The sequence below is a fragment of the Rattus norvegicus genome, chromosome 13 (assembly GCF_036323735.1).
Source record: "Rattus norvegicus strain BN/NHsdMcwi chromosome 13, GRCr8, whole genome shotgun sequence".
Lineage (NCBI taxonomy): Eukaryota > Metazoa > Chordata > Mammalia > Rodentia > Muridae > Rattus > Rattus norvegicus.
This window is the reverse complement of record NC_086031.1, coordinates 22,611,948-22,635,536: the sequence shown is the minus strand read 5'-3', so window position 1 is coordinate 22,635,536 and position 23,589 is coordinate 22,611,948. Positions and strand designations below refer to the sequence as shown.

The 23,589-nt window shown below is 45.4% G+C and overlaps 1 protein-coding gene and 1 long non-coding RNA gene across 19 annotated transcripts in view; one reads left to right on the top strand and one right to left on the bottom strand.

Moving 5' to 3' along the window:
- The window catches only part of Zcchc2 (zinc finger CCHC-type containing 2), an 86,958-nt gene extending 72,696 nt beyond the window's left edge, over positions 1 to 14,262 (bottom strand). For 13 of the 15 annotated variants that reach the window (XR_010056913.1, XR_005492235.2, XR_005492237.2 and 10 more), the window contains exon 1: positions 61 to 14,262. Coding sequence is in view for 11 of the 15 variants with exons in the window: in XM_063272218.1 (XP_063128288.1) it covers positions 61 to 984 (924 nt within the window). In the remaining 4 variants the exon portion in view is untranslated. The remainder of the gene's footprint in view (positions 1 to 60) is intronic. The other 2 variants (NM_001122677.4, NM_001271042.1) reach the window with 1 other exon arrangement.
- LOC102550524 (uncharacterized) overlaps positions 9,045 to 23,589 on the top strand; it is a 36,910-nt gene continuing 22,365 nt past the window's right edge. The window contains exons 1-3 of one of the 4 annotated variants that reach the window (XR_005492396.2): positions 9,045 to 9,184; positions 12,878 to 13,092; positions 15,454 to 15,533. This is a non-coding gene — a long non-coding RNA (uncharacterized LOC102550524). Of the gene's footprint in view, positions 9,185 to 12,877 lie in introns of those variants that run through there. The other 3 variants (XR_010056964.1, XR_010056963.1, XR_005492394.2) reach the window with 3 other exon arrangements.

Genomic DNA, 23,589 nt, shown 5'->3' with positions numbered 1-23,589 from the left:
TGGATTCCGAAGCCTCCGATGGGGAAGCCGGAGCTGCGACTGCACTCCTTCGCACCTTACCTGGGCCCTGGAGCCGGCAAAGTTGCTCGGCTCCACCTCCGCGTCCTCCGGTTCCACCCGGAGTGCGCTGCGGAGCCTCTCCAGGTGCTCCCTCAGGGTGACCCGCTGGTGGAAGGAGAAAGCCGGGTGCAGGGAAGCCATGGTGAAGAGCAGCAGCAGTTCCTCCTGGGCCCTGAAGCCGAGCCCGCCTCCAGTCCCGAGCTTGGCGCAGCCGCCGCCTTCCGGGCCGGGGCCGTCCTTCTCCGCGTCCTGCTCGTCATCGCCACCCGGCTCGTCCTCCACGCTGCCCCGCGAGCCCTCGACTCGAGTCGCGCGGAGGCTCCTGAGCACCGCGTCCACCTGGGGCAGGAGGCGGTGCAGGCGGCCGGCGGCCTCCCTGTTCTCCGAGCCCAGCAGCGCTAGGTAAACGATGAGGCGCGAGCGCACCGCAGGCTCTCGGAAGTCGGCCAGCGACCCCGGGTCCGAGAGGCCGTTGGCCTTAGCCTCTGAGTCGCGCAGGTAGTGGTAGTCCTTGCGCGCCAAGTCCTCCAGGCACGAGCCGAGAAAGCGCAGCTCCAGCGGGTTGCACAGGTCCAGCAGCCCGCACAAGAACTCCAGGCGCTGCGCCGAGCCCAGCACCAGCCCGAACCACTCATACACCCGCTCCTGTTCGCGCAGCGCCGCCGCGTGCCCGCCGCCGCCCGGCATGCCCGCTCCCGCCGTCGGCCCGCTAGCAACAGGCGGCTCGAGCCCCCGGGGCGGCGACGGCGGCGGCGGCGGGGGCCCCCGTGGCAGGCCCGTGGGCGGCGGCGGCGGCGGGCGGCAGTCGCGGCGGCGGCGCGGCGGCGCCTTTGCGCCCGGCCGCGCGTCCGCCTCGGGCTCCTCCGCGTCGGGCGGCGGCTCGCTGGGGTGCGTGGACTTCGGTGGCAGCTTCATCCTCAGCATCCTCAGCTAAGGCGGTGCGGACATGCGAGCGAGGGAGCGGGGGCGGCGGGAGGAGCCGAGCGCCCGGGCGGCGGCACGGCCGTCAAGAACGTTGCCCCTCCATGCCGCCGGGGCGGGCCGGGGGCGGGTCTCGCCGACCGGGGAAGGGAGGCGGTGGCCGGCCGGCAGCTTCGTCCCGGCCGGAGGCGGGGCGTGCCCGCGGCGGCTCCTCCCCTGGGCTCCGTGCCCGCTGGGGAGTCCGGTGCGGGAGGAGCAAGTCGACAAGCGCGTCCTCCTTCCGGCTTCTCCGCGTCCGCACCGGGTTGGCGGTGACGGCCTGAGCGGTTCCCTCTCGAGCCAGCGCTGGCAGAGCGGCTTGGCGAGGAGGAGGAGCAGAGGGGCTGGGCGGAGACGCTGGCGGGCTCCGCGCACCGCACCCCAGCCAATCAACGTCCAGAGCTAGAGTGACGCGCGCTCCTCGTCCGCCTCCCTCCCCTGCCGGGAGCCGCCCTCTCCGAGAGGCCACGCCCACCTCCTGCTAGGCCGCAAGGCTTTGGCAGGTCCCGCGCGGTCCTAATGCTTGGTGAGTTCCAGCAGAATGAGGACGTGAGTTTGGGACTTTGGGACCACGGCGAGGTGAGCTCGGCCGGGAGCGGCAGAAGTGGGCGAGGTTCACGTGGGAGGAGGGAAATCGACTTACTTTTTCTTGAGAGATCTGTCTGCAGACCATCTTCGAGTCAGCCACCGCCCTGGGTTCACAGCCCCGCCGCCTAGTGGACTCCGCGAAAGTCAGCCACCGGGGATAATTACCACGTTCTAAAACTTCACCTGGACCGTTGGTGTGGACGCTGGAACGCAGATCCGGGAGTTAGGTCGGGATGTGGAGTGGTCTGGGGCGGCGAGCGCCGGTGCCCAGGCTGGCTGCAAGGTGCTGCTTTAGACTGGCTTTAGATCCGGCCGTGGGGACCCTGTTGGTAGGGGCGCTTGGCCTGATGGTTGCTTCTGGCTTGCAAGGTTAAATTTAAGAACACCCTCCTGCCCCAAATCTATGGTTTGCAGAATCACTTATTAGTTACCTTTTAGTTACTATCCATGAACATTTGCAATTCTAGTGCTGGTGTGGATTTCCTGTAACTCTTTTAAAACAATTTAATTAATTACTGTCTTGGCAGGGTTTTAGGTTTTTAAATGATATTACATCTTTAAGGTTTGAAAAACCCCAGCCCCCAAATGACTCTCTTTTAGTGATATGTATAGCGCAACTATAAAAATAAATTTAAAAAGCAAACCAACAGAAAACCCAAGGTGCCGTGATTCCTCTCAGAGCCACCAGGACCGTCTTTCTGTCTGTCTCACTTGTGCTAGAGCCTGACCACCAATCAAGAGTTCTTGACATGCTGTTTATAAGTCCATGGTTGTAAATAAATCATAAATCTAGTGCCTAGGAGTGGGGGGCAGGGGAATCCGGATTTTTTTTAATAAAAGTAGGTTGTTTTTTTTATACTTCCGTATAGTTTTAAATTAGGAACTCATACTACATAACCTTAGAAGGAGCGTGAGAAAATTAATGCAGTCTGAGAGTGCTGGGACATCTACAGAGAGTATGTGGAATCTCCTTTATCTCACAACTCAGTGGCTTTATCATTTAGGATATGGCTGAGGTGAACCCTAAATCAGCTTCAGTGATAAAGCTGAGAGATGGAAATGTACTAATTACTCAGTACATTTTAGGTTGAGGAAAACAAGGGAAAGCTACTCTATCCTGTGGTTTTTCTCTTTCATGCTCTTCTTGGGTGTAGCTTAAATGGAGTATGCCTCAGCTATTAGCTATCCTGAGTCTACCTTTCTTGCCTGATGCCTTAGGCACATTTCTGAAGCTTAGGATGAAATGCTCTAAGCACAGTAGCACTATGCTTCATTATGTAATGAGCAAATAGTCTACCTCCAAATTGATCTTTACATCTTTAATTTCCCATTGCATCAGTTACTAAATACAGACTCACGACACCCAATCCACGTTTTTCATCAGGATTAAATTTGCAGCTGGTAATAATGACTTTTGTCTCTGTATCTTTGCCAAGTAGAAAACGCAGTTAATAGTGACACATAAATAACACGTAGTATACTTTAAGTCAGGCTATCCTCTATCAGCTTGATGATTTCGTCCCCACAGGGTGTTGTTTCAGGGCCCTCTCTGCACCCTGCAAATCACTCACAGATCTAAGTGTTTTTTTTTTTTCCACCCTGTGATTACTGACAGAACCCAGGGAGCAAGGGTGAAGGACGGCTGCAGCCAGCACTAGCTCTCAAGAGAGAGTGAGCCCAGGGCAACATGGAAGTGTTTAACTAGGGAGAACTACCCCCATGATTCTGATGACTCTTTAGAAATATGATCTGCCTGGTTGCCAAAACCTGCTCTAAATTTTATGTTCCGTGTGTAATCAAATCACATGGGCTCTAAGAGTGGTGAGCGTCAGATTTGTATCCAAATTTTTCATACTGGGATTGTGATGGCTAAACTTGGTTGTCAGAGACTTGCTTCTGAGCCAGTTGTGAGAATAATTCTTACAAGAACTGATGGAGGGGAAAGACCCTCCCTTATGTGATGATGGCACCCCTCTAGGGCCAGCAAGGGGGCCAGATTAGAAGTGATCAGAGGAAAAGCTGCTGGTCTTGCTTGCCTGCTTTGACGCACCCCCTTTCTGCCTCTAGCCCAGTTTTACCCGTCTAATTACTGAAGACCAGCAGCTGGACTGCTGAGACCTTCAGCTCGTGGACTGAGAAGGTTCTCAACCTCTCTAGCCTGTAGACAACCATAGTTCTACCTATCCCATACTGTATACGCCAATCTAATAACTTTTCTTATATTCTATTGATTCTATTACTCTGAAGGACCCTAATAGAGTTAGCCCAAGGTAGTATTGTGACCTGTCTTTAGATGATCTTGATAGACAATTTAGTAAACCATGAAAGATGCTATTATTTTTAACATCCCAGTATGTGTTTCTCCGCAACAAGAAAAATGGTTTCAAGGGAAGGTTGTACTTTAGAGTGAATGCTAGCAATGATGGAAAGGACTTTTAAATAATACCTTTTGCAATTAGTTTACAGCAAGTAATTTTACCCAAGCACCAAACACTTATGCGGTTCCAAATACATTGATATACTTAACATCATCCCCTCTAGCAAAAGAATCGATTTAGGATCCAGAGAGATGGTTTGGCAGTCAAGAGTGTGTGCTACTCTCGCAGAGGACCTAAATTTAGGAGTTTGGTTCCCATGACCCACATCAGGAAGCTGTTACTGCCTGTGACTCCAGCTCCAAGGGACCTAACAGCTCTGGCCACCACAGACGGGCAGCACACTTAGGTGCACAGACAGATGCAGCCCCTACACTATGGGTATTTAAAGGGCTCTATGCTCAAGTCTTAGCACTTAGCCAAGATGTTATCTGAAACAGCCAGGCTGAGCCATCTATAAAGTGTGGTCTGTGAGTCATGAATATTAACCTATGGACTTCTTAACATGTTTCCCTGTTTCTTCCACCTTTCTTTTTCCTCCTCCTCTTCCTCCTTCTTCCCTTTTGAGACTAAGCCTCACTGTGTTAGCTAGACTGACCTTGAACTCACATGCAGGGTAAGTGGGAGCCATGATGCATACTTGGCTGAGATGTAAATGTTAGTTAACTGGCCATGTCTTTTTCAACTGCATGTTTTACCAACTACTAATCTATTCATCCTATTTAGTACACAGTACTAAACAATTATGAAACAAACAAATGACTGGGCAGTATAGCAGAAGTAAAGGCCAGAAGCCAAGGGCATTGGAGTTCATATCTAGCAGGAAAGAAAATGTGTATGCCAGTGTGTTCAGGGCAGAGCCGACTGTATACCAGGCTGTCCAGGGCAGAGCTGACGGGCTCCCTTACTCTGCTTGCTGACGTTCCATACCCACTCTTGATCAGTCTCCGGGTCCAGCACAGCCGAGTCGGCTTCTCCAGAATGATAAAGATCCAGAAAAGACCTCGAGCGCTGTTGCAAAGGATGCAAATCCACAGGCTAGAAGCCTATCTGTGGACTGAATTCAGAGTCTCCCCGGAGGCCTGACTCTGTCAGGAAGATTCCTGGGGCTGAGCCACCAGGATGACTCTGCTTTCAAATACTGTACATGGAATGGTTTTTGAAAATTTGAAATCCATGATCTTTAGAGACTGTTAAAAAATAAATTTTATACTAAAATGGTTTGCTATGGAAAGTCCTCAAACGAGTGACTTCTATTAGAAATCTACAAATCTAAAATTCTACTTAATTTGAAATAGGGTATTTCACAGAGACAGATGAACTCCAGTTTTTCAAGTTTGGGAAAATTTCAGTGTGCAACAGTACAGTGATATTAATGGATTTTAAAAATCCCAATCCATGGGACGAGTGGGTGCACTTCTGAGACAGTGATGCTAAAGAAGGTAACATTTTGTAACTGTCCATTGTAATCATGGTTCTGACCTGCTTACTACTGGATACAAAGCTACTGGAAAACCAAATACACATATTCTCTCACCACAGCTGAGATCAGAGAAAAATAGAAACTAGAGAGATGGCTCAGCAGGTAAGACCACTTCTTGCAGAAGACCCAGGTTAAATTTTTGTCACCCACATGGTGGCTTTCTATCTTCCATAACTGGTCAGAACACCTCGGCAGCTACCAGGCATATGGAGCACGGACAGACATACAAGCAAAACATTCGTATAAGTAAAATAAGTAAATCCAAAACTATTTTAACATAAAGAAAATGTATTTTATTAGAATAAATATAAGTGGATGCCATCAAAGCCATGATGCCACAGCTAATATTAGCAATAATGTAACACTAATATTTTCCTTTGTTATGTCAAGAGCACTACTAGCAATACACACTTTTATGCTTGTCAAAATATGCTTAATGAATATAATCACGTAGGAACAGGATTAGCCCAGACACTCCCCCCCACCCTGCCCCCTTCCTTTCTAGGCGGGATTTCTCTATATATCCCTGGCTGTCCTGGAACTCACTCTCTAGCCCAGGCTGGCCTCCAACTCAGATATCCACCTGTCTCTTCCTTCTGAGTGCCGGGATCAAAGGTGTGCGACACCACCACCTGGCTAACCCAGGCATTATTTGGAATAATGTAAATATTTAAAAATATTTAAAATTAGTTACATTGTCAAAGCAAATACAAGGAGGCTACTGTTCTAGATAAAAGGACCCTCAAGAAATAAAACGCTAAATGCAATGCCTGATTTGATTGGTTCCTTGAAGTAAACACCTGAAAGACATTTGGGAGATAACTAGATAACTTGAATATGAGCGATCAGCCACTTCTTGCTCCATGCTGGCTTTCTCCAGAGAAATGCTGACATTGTGGCTTCTAAGTGAAAGCCGGGTCTTCGAGAGGTGTGTGTAGACACACCCAAGATTGAGTGCTGTGACACCTGTAATTCATCTTCAGATAGCTCAGGAGAATTAGTGAAAAGGAAGTAAATGTCAGGAAATACTCAAAATCTAAGAGGGGTGAACAATGTACTGGTTTGGTTTTCTGTTGGTATGAATTTTTGCAAAATAAAATGGGAAAATTTGGACATCCCCAGTACACATCCAAAGAACCTGTGAAGACCGTAGAGCTGTGCGCCGTGCACAGGACGCTAGCCCGTCACCGTCTTCCTTGTGATTATAGTGCAACTGACGGCTTCCTACTACTTAGTAGTTTCACAGCCATTGCCGCATGACAATGCAGTGCATTCCTGACTAATTCGTGATGGCTCTGCTGTACCAAGCCCATGGTGCTGCCAGCTATGTGAAAGTACAGCACATGCAACTGTGTGTGGTGTGCACCATACTTGACTATGGTAAATGTCATCTACTGGTGCATGTCTACTGTACGTCGTCATTATTTTGGAAGATCCTACATATAAATAAAAAGAGTGCTGTGGCACACTGACACCAGACCATTGGGAATTGGTTCTAATGTTGTCTTAATTCTGCTTCCCAAAGCCGCTTCCAGACCTGAGAGTCCTACCCACAGCTGCCTTCTATTGATAATAAAGAATTGTTTAGAGCCAGTGGCTGGGCAGAGAAGAAGGCAGGACTTTTAGTTTGCACGGGCAAGGAACTGAAGCAGGAGAGGAGGAGAACAGCCATGAGAGAGAAGCACATGGATTAGACATCAGAGCTGCAGGAAAGAACCAAACCAGCCATGGATGAATTGGGAAGGCAGCCCTAGGGGCCACTCCCCCAATTGGGTCTGGGATAGCAGAGATGAAATGTTGACTTAACAAGTTGACTCAGAAAAGTTGCTCATCATAGGGAGATTTAGAAGTGGTCAGTCGTTGAGCCAGTCAAGGAATATCAAAGTTAACCGGTGCGAGAGCGAATCCAGAGAGTTCTTGGGCAGGTGCAGCGTGCGCGCAACGTGCCAGGAGCCAAAGTGGTTTAACTAAGTCACAGCTACACCAGACATGTGTTTATTGTGTTCTCAGTTGTGCCGAGACGCCATCTATCTGAGTGCATTCTCTGGTATTCAAGCATGAACATGAGCTAGCCGTACATTTCTCAGAATGTTGTTGAGCAACACTGAGCCGCAGCGTTAAATACGCAGTGTACTTAACACATGAAAAGTTGCCTAGTTAACTGCTTTTGTAAATGGGACAAAGCATTATTCAAAGTCCCTTCAAAACAAAGATACAAGTTCTATAAAGGGGCTTAAAATGTAATGCAGAGCTGCTTTTCTGAAGGTGTTTCCTCAAGTTTATTGACCTTTCAAACACTTATGGAGTAAAGTTGTTCAGAACCAAATAAATGGTCATGACTTGCAGACTCACAAGGTGTCCCAAGAATCAGTTTGTCAATGTGTTACAAAGGAAACCTGAGACAGCCAACTCCAAGCAAGGTCACCCCAGCATAAACCTAAGGGATGCTGCAGAAAATCACATTATACAAAAACATGGTGGAGTGCCAAGAGCAGGCTCTCCTGCCTGGGCTCTTAGAATTAAATTGCCTTTATTTTTTTTAATATTTTTATGAAATTCTTTTTTTTATTATTATTAACTTGAGTATTTCTTATATACATTTCAAGTGTTATTCCCTTTCCCAGTTTCTGGGCAAAAATCCCCTTCCTCCCTCCCCTTCCTTATGGGTGTTCCCCTCCCCATCCTCCCCCCATTGCCACCCTCCCCCCAACAATCACGTTCACTGGGGGTTCAGTCTTAGCAGGACCCAGGGCTTCCCCTTCCACTGGTGCTCTTACTAGGATATTCATTGCTACCTATGAGGTCAGAGTCCAGGGTCAGTCCATGTATAGTCTTTAGGTAGTGGCTTAGTCCCTGGAAGCTCTGGTTGCTTGGCATTGTTGAACATATGGGGTCTCGAGCCCCTTCAAGCTCTTCCAGTTCTTTCTCTGATTCCTTCAACGGGGGTCCTGTTCTCAGTTCAGTGGTTTGCTGCTGGCATTCGCCTCTGTGTTTGCTGTATTCTGGCTGTGTCTCTCAGGAGTGATCTACATCCGGCTCCTGTCGGTCTGCACTTCTTTGCTTCATCCATCTTGTCTAATTGGATGGCTGTATATGTATGGGCCACATGTGGGGCAGGCTCTGAATGGGTGTTCCTTCTGTCTCTGTTTTAATCTTTGCCTCACTCTTCCCTGCCAAGGGTATTCTTGTTCCCCTTTTAAAGAAGGAGTGAAGCATTCACATTTTGATCATCCGTCTTGAGTTTCGTTTGTTCTAGGCATCTAGAGTAATTCAAGCATTTGGGCTAATAGCCACTTATCAGTGAGTGCATACCATGTATGTCTTTCTGTGATTGGGTTAGCTCACTCAGGATGATATTTTCCAGTTCCAACCATTTGCCTACGAATTTCATAAACTCATTTTTGATAGCTGAGTAATATTCCATTGTGTAGATGTACCACATTTTCTGTATCCATTCCTCTGTTGAAGGGCATCTGGGTTCTTTCCAGCTTCTGGCTATTATAAATAAGGCTGCGATGAACATAGTGGAGCACGTGTCTCTTTTATATGTTGGGGCATCTTTTGGGTATATGCCCAAGAGAGGTATAGCTGGGTCCTCAGGCAGTTCAATGTCCATAATTGCCTTTATTACTTGATTGTTTTATCTGTCTTCTTTCAAAAGCGATCCAGAGGGCTGCCTGTCATCTGGAAGTGAGGAGCTGGGCAGCATGCACACACGGTAAGGTTGACGATGCTCCTCAGTGTGCACGGCTCCCCATCTGTGACAGAACTTTCCGCCGCTGGAGACACCCAGTCTGTCCTGGAGAAGAGTTATCTCTCTCCATTTGTCTTTTACTTTCATAAAACGGTCTCTGTCTTTCCTCTGTCTAACTTTCACACTGTAATTCTAACTCAGAGTGAGTCCTGACTGACACTTCTTGTGCGTTACTCTGGGGAGTGGACACAGGCTTGTCACTTACCTTCACAATGAGGCTATCCCCATCCTGGAATTGAATAGCATTCCGATTTACCAGGTCCTCATAGCTAAGTCGGTTATCACTCCCCCTGAGGATGACCAACTGGGGTAAGTGATCCGGCCTCTAGTCGAGACTCAGCCTGATGTTTGTGTTATTTGAAATTTAAACCTCATTTATCATATCAATGTAAGTAAGATTGATCCAAAGCAATGCCATAATAATACTACAAGTTGGACAAGTCGGGACTGTACTTTAGCTGAGAGAATACTTCTCCGGCCTGCAGGAAGACCTGGTTCAATTCCCAGGGTTGTATAAAATCTGGCATAGTGAAGCTCAGCTGTAACCCTAGCACTTTGAGGGCAGGAGGACCAAATTTTCAAGGTTATCCTCAGCTACATTGCAAGTTTGAAGCCAGCCTAGGATTATATGAATCTCTTCCCTTTTCTTGAGACAGGGTGTCTTAGGGTTTTACTGTTGAGAACAGACACCATGACCAAGGCAGCTCTTACGAAAGATAACATGTGATTGGGGTTAGCTTACTGGTCCTGACGTTTAGTCTGTTACCATCAAGGCTGGAAGCATGGCAGTCATGGCACTGGAGGAACTGAGAGTTCTACATTTGTTCCAAAAGCAAACAGAAGACTGGTTCCCATATGGCTAGAAGGAGGATGTTAAAGTCCCCCTCAACAGTGACACACTTCCTCCAACAAGGCAACACCTCCTAATAGTGCCACTCCCTGGGCCAAGCATATTCAAACCACCACACAGGGTCTAGCTCTGTGGCCCTGGCTAGCCAGGAACTCTGTGTGTAGAACAGGTTGACCTTGAATACACAGAGATCCACTTGCCTCTGCCTCCCAAGAGCTGAGACCACACCACGCCTGAAACCCTATTTTATAAAAATAGTTGGAAGAATGTTTGAAACATAGAGTTTTAAATGTTACTTATCAATTTTATAGAAATGGTAGCAAACATTTACATAAAGAAAATACAAAATAGATTTAAGAGCTAAGTAAATCCGATTACTTTTAATTGAGATTCTAATTACTTCACTTCCCTCTCTCTTTCCTTCCTCCAAACCCTCTAATATGCCAGACTTGCTTTCTTTCAAATTCATGACATTTTCATCAAGTGTTATTACATGCATATGTATTAATTATATTTGTGAATATATATAATCTTCTTGGCTGGCCTATATGTTACTTGTATGTATAGAACTTGTATGTACAGGTGCCTGTGAGATTCCTCACTAGGAAGAAAGCATTTATCCCTCAACCCTGAAGACAGGAACTTTGAACCTGTGATAGAAGGAGAAAACTATCTCCTGAGAGTTGCCTTTTGACCGCCACACCTCACAATAATAGATAATGTACCCTTAAAATAAAACTGGTTCTTAAAATTATACTAAAAATGAAGTCAGTCAATTTATCTAGTAAGTACAAAGATATGTTGTACATTTTCAAGTGATTATCATAATGAGCTGGAGCTAAGCAAACATAAATGATTATATTCTTGATGTATTTGCTTCAGAGCTTAGTGCTACCTGTGACACTGATTTTATAGTCTAATTCTACTTAAAGCATTAACAGACATTTATTTTGTTAGTAAACCTCAAGTCAAGGTTTATTTTTCTATAGGCTAGAGTGCTGCTTTAAATTTTCCATCACTCTTTGCCCCGCTGATAGAACTTTCATTCTAAGTCTCAAAGGTCTTATTATATTTGGAAATTTTTCTTTTTTGTGTGAGATAAATATCAGAGTCTCTTATTTACACACATCTACTGCTTCTCACATTTAACTGCAAATATAAGATTAGCAAGCTTGCGATGGTGTCCGGGTTGCCACTGAGGTTTGGGTAGCCTGCAGGGCCGCTTTGTTCTGTGAAAAGACTGGGCAGTGACGTCAGAGAGCTAGAGGTGACTAGAGGACGTTAACCATGTTGTCCTTCACTGACCTCTGACCTCTGAATCTGATGACTCAGGCAGGCTAATCACATGTAGGAGATGGTCACATGGTGCTAAATTAAGACTCATCATACGATCAGCTCTTCCAGGGCCCAGCCCAGCACACTTCTGCTTCAGCCAGTCCTTTGGTTGCAAAGCCTCACAAGCGTTTAGGGTCAAGGGATGTTGCTAGCTCCCTGCTTGCAACAGCTCTGGTAAAAGCTATGCCTCTGGTAGTTTTCCCTGGACGGCACCTGGCTCCTGGGCGTCCATGGAGCAGATCTATGCAGAGATCAAAGGACTCAGGCTCAGAGCAGCTCTGAGGATGAGAGTTACACTGATAGTCTGTTTTCTTCACCCAACCCGCTCTGGCTGGTGTGTTTTCTACTTTGGTGGCTTAAAGAAGTCACAGGAAGGAAGTGACAGCCAAGGAAAAAAAATCATTTCCTCATAGGAAAACAAGACTTCCTTAACAGAGCAATCACAACGTTGTGAAGGACCACACAGTAAATTCTGAGCCGAGTGTCACTTTACGAGTGAGTTTGTACAGCATCCACTCACCTTCCTAACATTCCTCGGACAGTGTCACTGGGACAGATATGGAGATGGAGGGTGTGGAGTGAGGCCATGTCTCCTAGGTCTAATGCTAGAAAGTACTCCAGGCATTCAAACTCTGGTTGGCAACCCCAAAGCCAAGCTTTGGCCACTAAGCAGTCAATGCATGTGATACTCTGAATGAACCCAGAGTTTAATGTTAACCCTGTGTTTCCTGACTATAAAAGCCATATGTACTCATTACTAAAAATTTAATATGGCAAAAAACAAATCAGGCACAATTTCTCTGCGTGAAGTTTGCCGTGCACTTCATCCACTCCCGTGGCACTGGGGATGGGATGTGGGGTCTCCTGCAAGGTAGGGGAGTGCTCTAGCACTGAGCTATACCCTGCCCCCAAGTCCTTTTCAGTATTTTTCTGTGACTGAGTTTTGTAGAAGGCTCTGGGTCCTTGCGCTTGTGGTAAGTATTTTGCATTGAGATACATAACTGCTTTTTAATGTTTATTTGTTATATATGTGCATGCATACATGCATGCCATGGCCCACCTATGAAGGTTAGAGGTCAACTTGTAAGAGTTGACTATGTCGCTCTCTCTCTCTGTGGGTTCATTTAGCAAGCCTGTGAAGCCTGGCTATTATAGAATACATGTTGTCTATGGTGGTTTGGATTTGCCACATTTTTCATTGGAAAACATTTATAGTTTCAATTTTGGATTATTCATTGATAATATATAGAAATACTATTGACTTTGGTATGGTAAAGTTTTATTCTGCAACTTTATTGATCCTTTAATGTTGTGGTAGTTTCATATGTGTGTATGTTCATGCACATGTGTACTCATGTACAATCATTCCTTCGGTTTCACATACAAGGTCATAAATCTATGATGATTTTTTTTTAAAGTTTCTCATCACAACACTTTTTTTTTTTGTCTTCCCTAAACTGCCTGGAACGAAGCATATGGAAGTGGCAAAAGTTGGCCTTGCTGCATTAGGCCCAGTCTGACAAGGAGAAAAATGTAGTGTTTTACCATTGTGTGGGCATGTGTGCGCACATGGGTGTGTGTTTTTCTTTCCTCCAACATGAAATCAACTTTCCTACTTGGCCGCTGTCATAGACTCCCAACCATCACAAGGTTGAGGACCACAAGGGCCTTCTGCCTTCTGGAAAAGGTAGGATTTTCTCCTTCCCCTAACATTTGAAAAGTCACATTTTACATGTGTGCTGTGTGTTGGTGTGCAGTTATCTTTGTGTACCAAGGGAGTGCCTGGTACCCTCAAAGGGCAGAAGAGCAGAGCATTGAATCCCCTGGATCTGGAGTTACAAGTGGTTTCGAGCAGTCACGTGGCTACTTGGACTCAGACTCTGGTCTTTTGGAAGAGCGCACCTGGTCCTCTTAAGTCCCTGAGTCATCTCTTCAGTTTTATTTTTAATCCTAAATTTATGTTGAACTTTGGAGGCAGTGCTTTCTAAGTCTGCCCACACGATGGTGTGCATTTTAAAGTCTGTTTTATTAAATGGTGTATTGTGCTGTAACGTTCTGATACTAAAGCAGCCTGGGGCTCATGGGATACACTCCATTTGGTGTCTCAGTCAGGGTTTACTGCTGTGCACAGACACCATGACCAAGGCAACTCTTAGGACAAGATTTCACTGGGGCTGGTTTACAGCGTCAGAAGTTCAGTCCATCACCATCAGGGCAGGAAGCATGATGCTAAAGGAGGAGCTGAGAGTTCTGCATCTTGATCAGAAGGCAGCCAGGAGAAGACTGTGTCCAAGGCAGCCAGGAGGAGGGTCTCAAAGCCCACACCCACAATAACACACTTCCTCCAACAAGGCCTCACCACCTAATAGTGCCATTCCCAGGGCCAAGAGCATTCAAACCACCACAGTTGGTTAAATCTTTTTATTCTTTAAATGTTCTACCTTGCTAATATTCTGCTAAAGGTTCTATTTTTATAAGGAAATTCAAATACAAGGTGTTTGTGTTTTTCCTTATAGTCAGTCAGTCACTTCCTCTGAAGTTATATGTGTGTGTGTGTGTGTGTGTGTGTGTGTGTGTGTGTGTGTGTGTCTTTGGTTTGGGTACACATTAACACTGTCACAGAGTAACTTGAAAGCATTTCCTTTGCCTGTTTTCTGGGAGAGTTGAAGTTATTTTTCTTTTTTACATGACTTGTAGAATCTGTCCCTAGAAAAATACCTTGGATTTTTAAAAAAAATTCTCTCATATATTACATCCCAAACACAGTGCCCCCCACCCCTTCCTTCCAGTCCTGCGTCACCCCCATCCTGGTCTCCCATTCCTCTTCCATTTCCCTTCAAAAAAGAACTTCCCAGGGATATCGACCAAATATGGCATAACAAAACATAGTAAGCCTAGGCACAAAACCTCTTATCTAGGTTGCATGAGACAACCCAGTAGGAGGGAAAAGGTCCAAAAAACAGGCAAGAGAGCCAGAGACACCCACTCCCATTCTTAGGAGTCCCACACGGACATGAAGCCTCAGAATCATTACATGTATGCAGACGACCTAGGCCAGACCCAAATGGGCCTTAGATTTTAACTGTAGGAGTATTTTAAATCACAGAATCTCTTGTAATAATAAAACCTGTATTCGGTTTTAAAAATCAATTTCTATACTTTTGTTAATATTCTCAGTTTGGTGGGATACTATTGTCATTTCCTTTAATTTTTGTCAACCTTGTTTCCTTTGTTTTAGTCTTTGTCACTGTCTCCAATATCTGAGGCCCTTCAGAGGTTGTCTCTGCTAGCTCTTCTTTCTCTCCTATATTTGAGTGCTTCTTTTGTAAATCTCGTGATGTTTTTCTTGAAGCTTGAACCTTTAGAGAGCTCATGATAACATAGCATGGTGTTCTCACACCTTTAACTGTGGTTGTTGCCGAGCTTCTTTTATTCATTGGGTAATGATTTACCTGGACTCAGTGAGAGGCTGGCTGTCTAAATACAAGCAGCAGCTTCTGTGTGTGCTCAGTCTTTATATTGACAGAGCTCGCATTGCTGTCGTAAGCCATTCCTATCATACCCTGGATTGGTATAGCCCAGTAGCCAGCATGTAACCGACCAGACCTGCACTTCAGCATAATGATTTAATAAAGCTGTGTCCCATTTTTCGTTGATTTGCTTCCGGCTGAAACTCATTCAGTGTGCAGGAAGTTACCATTCCTACCCTGTATCATAAAGCTGTATGTTCAGTGAGCTTCAGAGTTACACAAGCCATAGTCTGGTCTCTTCTGAGCTTGGGTACAACCATGTACATACAGGTGGTCTTCAGACCTACCAGGAAAATTCAGGAGCGTGTAGGGCCTGCATAACTGATGCCCGCCGACCACACTGTTTAATTTCTCTAGTCTTAGGCTATATGGAATCGTAGGCTAGTTACAAGGGTTTCCCTGACTGTTTGGCACTGAAATCTCTATTATTTTTGTCACTGTTCCTGGATATAGGTTGGCTTTTTGTTTGTTTGCTTGCTTGGTTGTGTGGACAACTGATGACTTACTCTTCCCTACAGCATTGCCATGTGCTAGAGCCAGGGGGACAACACCAGAGACTTCTACCAATCTCAGCGACGTTCAATCATTTCTCTTGAAGGTATTCTTTTCACATTTGTTGTATGGCCCTGGTCAATGTACAGGATATTAAGGTGGTTGTTTTTGATAACTGTATCCATTGTATATGTTTTGGAGAAGGTTTGCCATTCTTTGTACAGATAGCCCAGGCAGTAAGTCTCCGTAAGAATGAAGACCCAAGTTTGATTTCCAGCCCCCGTATGGAAAGCAGGACATGGTGGTAAACATGTGCAATCCCAGCTCTAGGGAGGCTGAGACAGGTGGCTCCTTGGTACTCGTTGGGTAGCCCTGGGTCCTAGTGAAAGACTGTCTTAAAAACACAAGCCTTGCTGCTGAATGATGTGTTTGATAGGCATGAGAGCTGGTGGATATTAGTCGCATCCTCTCTCTGGAAGCACGCATGGTCCTTCCTGATACCATGGAAGCTCCTCCTCAGGGAGGAGGCTCTCAGGTCAGTCCACCTCAGGAGCATCTGGGCCCTGTCTGAAGTGCGTGGTATCTTCAGCAATAGGGACAACTCTTCCATCTCTGGGAGGTGGCCAAGGGCAGCAGGAATAGGCTGTGTTCAGGGGTTCTCTTGACAGTTTTGGATAACTACTCAAAAGAGGACTTCTCATGTCTGGTATCAGGGTTTCTGTTAGGAGAACTTTGACTCTTGGGTCACTACCAGCCCAGAACCTGAAGGATGACAGACATACGTTAGTGACAACCGTCAGCTGTCTAATCGGACTTAAGGCCCACTCAATAAAGGGGAAGTTCTCTCTGGTACTAGAAACCCAGCTAACTTCTCAGTGCTTGCGAATGCATGGTTAGTGGAAAAGACTTTATAACCACTAACTTAGTAAACCAGCATAAGTGCTAGCAATCTACAAATATTTGTTCTTATACCCTCAGATCAATCTAGGGTTTCATTAACCCCTTATCAGTGAAACTCTGCTTTGCAACAGAGAGCACAATAAAAACCACAGCCAATCACAATGCAGAGTGGTGAAGCCTACTCCCCTTAGAGAGCACAATAAAAACCACAGCCAATCACAATGCAGAGTGGTGAAGCCTACTCCCCTTAGAGAGCACAATAAAAACCACAGCCAATCACAATGCAGAGTGGTGAAGCCTACTCCCCTTAGAGAGCACAATAAAAACCACAGCCAATCACAGTGCAGAGTGGTGAAGCCTACTCCCCTTGGATACGTGTACAAACAGTCCTGTACCTCGTGTTCAGGGGACATTGCCGATGACGGGACAGGAAGACTGGAGGAGCCACAAGACTAGAGTTTACTGTGAGGTTCTGTTTCCTAGTAACATTAGGAGCCACGCCCATGAAGTCTCACCAGCATATCTGCCCAAATGTGAACTGAACCGGGATGACTCCAGTGGCCATGGCTGAAGTGGAAAGAAGAAAGCCCACGAAGTCTCAACCTTATGACAAACCAGAGGCAGCCGAGAAATGCTGGGAGTGAGAGTGGGCGTCTTCCGCAGGGCATGAGCAAGTTTTCAGGGAGAAAAGGCAAGGGGGAAACTTTGTGATCCCAAAAACCTTTTTAAAAGTAAGAACAAGGGCTGAAAGATAGCTCAGTGGTTAAGAGCACTGCTCTTCCAGAGGTTTTGAGGTCAGTTCCCAGCCAACCAGAGGGTGGCTCATAACCATCTGTAAGGGGATCCCTGTCCTGGTGTGTCAGAAGAGAGCAACAGTGTGCTCACATACATACAATAAATAGGTAATCTTTAAAAAAGAAAGTAAAATCAAAGCCAACATCAAGTCAGGTGACCTGAATTCAGAAACAGATGCAAAGAGACCCTATTCTACGAGGTGTGGTAGTGTGACCATACACAAACTGAGACACACAAAATAAATAGAATGTCACAAAGGGTTAAAAGGAAAATAAAACCAAATCACAAGGAGCTCCTTAGGACCCATGCTCGAGTCTTGGCCTCCACATGCAAGCACACGTGTATAGCTGCACACGTGTATACACACAAACACACCCACTCAAGTTAGTTTCTTTAGAAATATATCCCTCCAAGTGTTCGTAGTTCAGTTGTTTCTAGTTATTTCCGATTCAGGCAAAACTCGAGCCCTCGTTGGGGAGAACGCCTGTGGTGAGACGGGTCCGCTCCCTGTCCTTTACACTGTAGTCACACATCTTAGACATCTACACATGGCTGCCACGGTTTGGGTTAAATAGCCATGGGGCCTGCAGGAATGCCATCAGGAGAGAGAGAAAGTTCTAGTAAGCATACTTGACTTGTGTTCTGCATCTGTGAACAGTGCTTTTTTCTTCAAGCTTAGGAGTCTCCCAACAACAAAGAAAGTCTCTGTATCTTATGGGGAGTACCTAGAAGAGTGTGTCTAGTCTTTTCATTGTGTAAAGCGTGCAGATAGTAATTTGGGTAAAGGTACTGTGTATACACATCCTGACCCATGTACACACAAAACACCTTCATCCTTTGCAATCTTACTTCCCGAACTTACGTACCTTCTACCACGGGAGAAATCGCACCTCTCCAACCACGGGCTTTCACAGCTACATGACCATTAGTCACCACCGTCTCCCAGAAGCACGTATTTCCTGACTATTCAGTATATAGCACTATAACTGGGCACAGCTTTTTAGGTTGGGTATCTGTTTAGAGAAGATTGTTTTATTTTTTTTAGTGAATAGATATAGTCTCCATGTCATCTTTTGGAATACATCGTTTTTTTTCTTTTGCCCTAACGTTATCTCTTGGTGAGGAATACTGCTAATTTTATGTTATATATGTATATGTGTTAATATTATGCGATGGAAATGCTATTTTATGCTATGTGGCTCTACCACATTTATCTATTTTGGAAACTTAATTTTTAGCATCTAGAGAATGTGTTTGTCTAACTTGCCAAGAATAGGCGCTCCAGGCTCTTGTTTTATTCATTGTCTGTGAGAGCTCTTAGCTTATCTCTGTTTTAAACACGAACCACGCTTCGACGCAGGGTCTCCACACTGGACATTCCACCTGGCAACAGCCCAGTCTCTTTTTCTTAATTTATGTGAAATTGGTAAACTTTACATTTGTGTACAACTTTGAAACAGTATCGTCTGTAGCCCAGGCTGGCCTCCAGTACACTGCAGTCTTCCTGCCTCAGCCTCCCAAATGCTAGAAAATAAGTCCTGAGTGCCCATTCTGGTTAGGTTGCAGAAGTCATAGCAAAGTTGTCTGTACTGATCACTTTTCTGTACTTGTAGATAAATTGTTACTTGGCGGTGCGTTCACACCCTTGTTTATTGACCCCTCATAGAATGTAGCAGGGTGACTTACACCTGAGGTAAAAATAGCTCCAGGGAAAGCTGACTAGACACAATGCTTTACACTACAAATTTTCTTTAAACAGGCAAATGAGGTAGTTCCAATGCTTAGTTATATTATTTCATCATTCTACACAAAACAGCAGAGACACGGGACTAACCTCTGAAGTTATTCAAAAGTCAGGTACTTTTTAAATCTGCATAATCATTCTTCATTGGTGCCCTTGTCTAAGGACCGTTATTCTTTCTGTTTTTCAAAGAATTTTCTTTGTCTCTTGGTGTGTGTGTGTGTGTGTGTGTGTGTGTGTGAGAGAGAGAGACAGACAGACAGACAGACAGACAGACAGACAGACAGACAGAGACAGAGAGACAGGGAGGGGATGGACAGAAAGCCAGGATGTTTGTACACAAGTGTATGCAGCTGTACAAGCCCCTGAGTGTGGAGGCCAGGCAGGGATATCAGGTATCCTGCTCTATCACTTCCTGCCTACTCTGTTGACACGTTCTCTCGTTGGGCCTGTAGCTGGGCTGGCAGTCAGTAAACCCCACCAATCCTCCTGTTTTTCCCCAGCACAGAGCTGGGGTTACAGGTGCATCTGTCTGTCTGTCTGTCTGTCTGTCTGTCTGTCTGTCTGTCTGTCTGTCTGTCTAAGCATAGCACCAGCAAAGCACCGAGTGCCCTGGATTAGAACTAAGACTCCAGGAGAAGGAGCTGTATCCTTGGGATAGACGTAAGACTTTTAACCCTTCATTCACTCTCTCTTCCTTCTGCAAAATGAATGATGTGGGAGACACTTAGCTGAATAGTTGTTCAAGTCTTGTAGTTTTAAAGCTATGTAGAATTTACATTACAAACACATGAGGCTGACTCCTTTGGGGTCAGGAAATGGAACCTCTGAATGTGGTGTACCCATAGTGACTTGCAAACCTTAGCTTCTCTGCTCCAGTGGTTTTGTTAGCGCTCTCCTCTGGCATAGAGGATCTCCTTCCTCTCATTAGCTCTAGCAGAGTCCTGACATTGTGTGATGTCAGGTCCTGCTATCTCCAGAAGGGAACCACCGTGTCTCCTAAATATGCCAGTCCACTGAGCTTTTCTCTTACTGAGCTGTGGTAACATTTGCTACCCAGAGCAGTAACTCTGCTTCCTCTTGATTGTCTGTAAATCTCTCCTACTCCAGGCTATGCACTTTTTTTTTCATGAGCCTGAATTATTCCTTTTTTTCCTCCATCTTTATTAACTTGAGTATTTCTTATTTACATTTTGATTGTTATTCCCCTTTCCGGTTTCCCAGCCAACATTCCCCTAACCTCTCCCGCTCCCCTTCCATAAGGGCGTTCCCCTCCCCATCCTCCCCCCATTGCCGTCCTCCCCCCAACAATCACATTCACTGGGGGTTCAGTCTTAGCAGGACCCAGGGCTTCCCCTTCCACTGGTCCTCTTACTAGGATATTCATTGCTACCTATGAGGTTGGAGCCCAGGGTCAGTCCATGTATAGTCTTTAGGTAGTGGCTTAGTTCCTGGAAGCTCTGGTTGGTTGGCATTGTTGTTCATATGGGGTCCCGAGCACCTTCAAGGTCTTCCAGTCCTTTCTCTGATTCCTTCAACGGGGGTCCTGTTCTCAGTTCAGTGGTTTAACAAATGATGGCATTCGCCTCTGTATTTGCTGTATTCTGGCTGTGTCTCTCAGGAGCGATCTACATTCGGTTCCTGTCGGCCTGCTCTTCTTTGCTTCATCCATCTTATCTACTTTGGTGGCTGTATATGTATGGGCCACATGTGGGGCAGGCTCTGAATGGGTGTCCCTTCTGTCTCTGTTCTAAACTTTGCCTCTCTATTCCCTGCCAAGGGTATTCTTGTTCCCCTTCTAAAGAAGGAGTAAAGCATTCACATTTTGATCATCCTTCTTGAGTTTCATGTGTTCTGTGCATCTAGGGTAATTCGAGCATTTGGGCTAATAGCCACTTATCAATGAGTGCATATCATGTGTGTTTCTCTGTGATTGGGTTACCTCACTCAGGATGATATTTTCCAGTTCCATCCATTTCAGGCTATGCACTTTTACTCTCATTATGCTTCTCTGTTAAATAGACATACTGATTAAAGCTTGGTTTTTTTAATTTAGAGATGGCTACACGTGAAATTTCTTTGTGCAAATTGCTTTTTAACAAAATACTTCTTTTGGACAACAACAAAAAAAGGGACTGATTTATCGGGGACATTAATAGTGAATGGCCATTTTAGGCCACACATGGCTGGATCCCTCATGTAAAATAATGACAAGGAGTATAAGAGTCTAAAACTGAGATGTGGGGGAGGAGGGAAGTGTGACGCAGAATATAGTGGTATTTTGATGAAAGTGTCAAACAATGAGGGTGGGAGGGTGTTCTGGTGAGTAAAGGCAGCTCCTGCCCAGCCCAGTAACATGAGTTCAAGCCCTGGGACTCACACGTAGGAGGAGAGAACCAACTCCCACAAGCTGTTCTCTGATCTCTGCGTATGCACCATGGTAAACATACACCACTAGAAAAATTAAAGCTAGCATTTAAAGGGTTTTTGTGATGTTTGTAACTATGACTGCATCTTGAGGAGATAATCCTAAATCACAAAAAAAAAAAAAAAGGAAAAGAAAAATATTTGGGTTGGGGATTTAGCTCAGTGGTAGAGCGTTTGCCTAGCAAGCGCAAGGCCCTGGGTTCGGTCCCCAGCTCTGGGGAAAAAAAAAGAAAAATATTTATATGAAAACAGTCATGGTAGGCTTATATTTACATTAATGTTCCAAGATAACCTTTGAGCAAACATATCCACTATGAGAGAATGCCATAGAACTTGGAAAATGGGAGTCTGAATTTCTACAGAGCATAAGGTAACTGTTAACCAAAAGAAGAAATGAGATTGTAGACCCTTCTACATCTTGTGACCAGAATGTTCCTCAGCTCAGGGAGTTCTCAGCACTTTGTCCAAGCAGAAGCGGAAGCCCCCAATGTGGGTCCCTTAAAGTCACTAGTGTGCCGGGCGTCCTCAATGATCGGTTCACTACGTGGGATTTCCTAGGAGCAAGCCAATGTATTCATAAATGAGTACGTAATCTAATAAAGTAAATGGATTTTGCTTGATCTAAAATAGACAGGGTACCGAGCTCTCAATATTTTGAAAGCTCCTGTTTGGGAACATCTGCCTTGAAATAACTGGTTAATTTTAATCAGGTTAAAAAAACAGAAAAGAACAATGCCAGCAAATGGGCGGCATCAGGAAAGGGAAAGAGAATATACTGAGAAACAGAACTGAAACCTTACTAATAGGAAGGACAGGAAAGGAAACCGAAACTCAGCCAACAGCACAATGAAAACAAAACCCCGAACCAGGTAGGGTTTTAAAAGCCAGCATTATCAGAAAGTCAAAGTTCCCCAGGTGATAAAGTGTACCGGAAATGAACGAACTGTCTGACTTCGTTATTCAGCTGAAAAAGGAGAGATGTGTCAGCTTGACAAACCACAGGGCATCGAGGCATCTCGCACCGGGAGGGACTTAGTTCCCTTCCAGTCACCAGAGTTTGCTGGAGTGGCACAGGAGCACATGAAAATTGAATCCGAGGAGAGTGGAGCTGCAAGAGGGAGGCATGAGAGGGAAATGCTGGGGCTCTTCGCCCGCTGTGCTCATCAGAGGCCTCTGGGAGAACAGGACAAATCAATAGCACATACGCAGCAGTGGAGTGAGGCCCAGGAGACGAAGATGAGGGGCACAGGGCATGGAAGCAGTGCGCACAAGCTCCTGTCTTCAGAACAGCCCCAAATACTGCTGACGCAGCTTCTAGATAAGAGGTGCTCAACCTGTGGCTGCTGGCCCTTTCACAGGAGTCACCCGCGACTATCGGACAGTGTCATATTTACACTGTGATTTGTGACAGCAGCCAAATTACAGTTAGGAAGTTGCAGTGAAAAATAATTTTATGGTTAGGGATTACCACAATTCAAGGAACTGTATTAAGGGTGGCAGGCGGCATTAGGAAGGCTTGGAACCACTGATTTACAGTTGTTCTCCTGGTGTCCCCACCCCTCTGGCTCCTACACTCCTCCTGCCTCCTTACACCGGTTTACTGCACTCTAAGGGAAGGGATTTACAGGAGAGCTCCCATTTAGAGCTCAGTGTTCCAACGTTTCAGTCTTTGTGCAATGTCTGAAAAGCCCAGTTTTAAATTAGGGTTTTGTCTTCTTGGTTCTTTGGGTTGTTCGTTTTATGAGTTGTTTGTATATTCTGGATATTAATTATATATCATATATGCCATGTATATCATATATATATATATATATATGATATATATGGCAAAGATTCTCACTCTATGGGTTCCTCTTTACTTGATTGATTGTTTCCTTGGTAGTACAGAGGACCCACTTCTCAATTGTTGGTCTTAATTCCTGGGCAAAAGGGTACCCTACTCAGAAACTCCTTTCCCACCTCTACATTGTGTAGGGTATGGCCTATATTTTCTTTTAGCAGGTTCAATATTTTAGGTGCCACATGAGTTCTTTGACCCATTTCTAGACAACTTTTGAGCAGGGTGATAGATACAGCTATAATTTCATTTTTCTACACATGAACATTGTTTTCTTAGCACAATAGGTCGAAGGTCTTGCCTTTTCTCCAATGTATGCTTTTAGTATCTTTGTATATCATGGTTGGGTCTTCTAAACCAATTCTAACTTGGTTTAGAAGATCAGTAGCTTTTCTAGACACCAACATTCTCAGAAAGAGCTCATGGACACGTTCCCATTCACAATGTGATAGGAATCAGCCT